This window comes from Acyrthosiphon pisum, chromosome A3 (genome assembly GCF_005508785.2).
Source record: "Acyrthosiphon pisum isolate AL4f chromosome A3, pea_aphid_22Mar2018_4r6ur, whole genome shotgun sequence".
NCBI lineage: Eukaryota > Metazoa > Arthropoda > Insecta > Hemiptera > Aphididae > Acyrthosiphon > Acyrthosiphon pisum.
The window spans coordinates 32,851,940-32,853,763 of NC_042496.1; the positions used below are offsets into that span (position 1 = coordinate 32,851,940).

The 1,824-nt window shown below is 31.2% G+C and overlaps 1 protein-coding gene across 1 annotated transcript in view; it reads right to left on the reverse strand.

The window, feature by feature from the left end:
• Window positions 1-880: 880 nt before the first annotated feature.
• The window catches only part of LOC100163995 (glycoprotein 3-alpha-L-fucosyltransferase A-like), a 7,153-nt gene continuing 6,209 nt past the window's right edge, over window positions 881-1,824 (reverse strand). Inside the window, exon 5 of the mRNA XM_001952713.5 lies at window positions 881-1,353. Within this exon, the coding sequence (XP_001952748.2) occupies window positions 1,047-1,353 (307 nt within the window). The 3' untranslated portion in view covers window positions 881-1,046. The remainder of the gene's footprint in view (window positions 1,354-1,824) is intronic.

The window sequence follows — 1,824 nt, forward strand, 5'->3', positions numbered from 1 at the left end:
AAGTTTTCGTTTTTGTCAAAAATTGGTTTTGCGTAAAAATTCGCGTTTTTCCGTTATTTTTTTAAGGTTTTTCCTGCCGCTTTTGAAAAGTATTGGGAAATTTTCACTTTTGACCCCCCAAAGTACCAACTAGATTCACTTTCCTTTCAGAAAAGGTACAACTTTTGAAAATCGAAGCATTTTTACTGCTCCAAAAGTTGTCGTCAGACACAAAAAAAAAAAAACACACACATCATTGTAAAATCAATACATTCATCACTTCGTTCAGAATCTAAAAGTTATTACTGTTCTTATCTATATTTTTAATCGTAGGTACCTATTGTATTTATTACCTATAAATAACACTAAGAACTCATAAGATTGGAAATTGTGCCAACAATTGGATAATATCTTCAAAAAAATGTTTTTACATGTTATAAACTTAACTATTGACATTACATTCTTATGATTTAAAAATATTTATATTAGATAAATCAAATATTTTTCAAATTTAATTTATTATACAATATTTGAATGAAACGTTCAATGAAAAAGACCTAAGAAATAAATGGGGAAAAAATATTTTTATCGTTTATTATGATTCATAATAATTTATGAATAATATATATTAATTTCTTTAAGGGTAAAAATCAAATCCCTCTGTTTTGAGTTTAAACAAAAATTATATTTAGTCAAAGACCCATCTCCGTCAATATAATTGAGAAATACAAAATATAATATAATATTTTAGTGCTCAATAAAATTAATGGTAAAATTATCAAGCTGAGGCGACTTCAAGGAGAACATTTCTCCTTAGTCCTTCCCCACACACACACGCACATACACACACAACATAGTCGTCCTGACCAGGCTCTAGTAGCCTTGAACCAGGTATACAATAATAATTATAAAAATTTTTATTATTACCTACTATAAAAATTATGATTACGAACAATAACATCGTTGGCAGTATAACGACTACAATATTGAACAGTTATTGCAACGATAGATTTTTATAAAAATCGTATATACATAACAGTTTATACTTGAATAATAATATAGTATCATTAAGTTTGACATGTGCCAGGGCCTCTCCACCACTCGTTGATGTCTTCGTAGTGTCTTGGCGCGCGTTTCGTGTCGTGGAGCATTGCGCACAATCGGCAGTAAAACCGGGTGTCCCGGGTTACCGTACCCGAGCCTTTCCATCGGAAGTATTCGTTGTACAGCTGATGGTCTTTGTCTAACAAATGCAAATATTCGGCTAGCTCTTTTGGTGACCCGAAGTCATCTACGTGTATGAATGAATAGTTCGGCGCCATCAATTCGTAATCTCTCCGTTTCGGCCCCATGACGATCGGCAACACGTCGTTACTGCACATTATTGCATTAATATACATTAATACGTTTGCTTATTGTAATATTATCGACTCTCGGCGAATTGAGTATAACAGTTCTGAATAGTTTCATTCAAAACTCAACTCACAATTTACTAAAGCACATCCTAATATATTTTTGTTTTCACATTTATCAATTAAAAAATAAAACTTATTCAAACTATACTCATTACTCAGCGTTTTTTACCGTCATATTATATACATGGAATTGATTGTCATTAGCTGATGGAATTGCTGGTACAATATTTTATGTGACGTTGCCACAATCACGTTGTCGACATTTTGAAATCTATTATTTTCACGTATTGTTAGTACACATAGTTATTACACCAATTATTTTGATATATCAAGCTTACATGAGCCGCGAGTCTAACCCAGATATATTAACAATGTTATCAAAATTATTAATAAATTAGTCATGAGCGAAGTTTTAAAAATTTAGCACCAA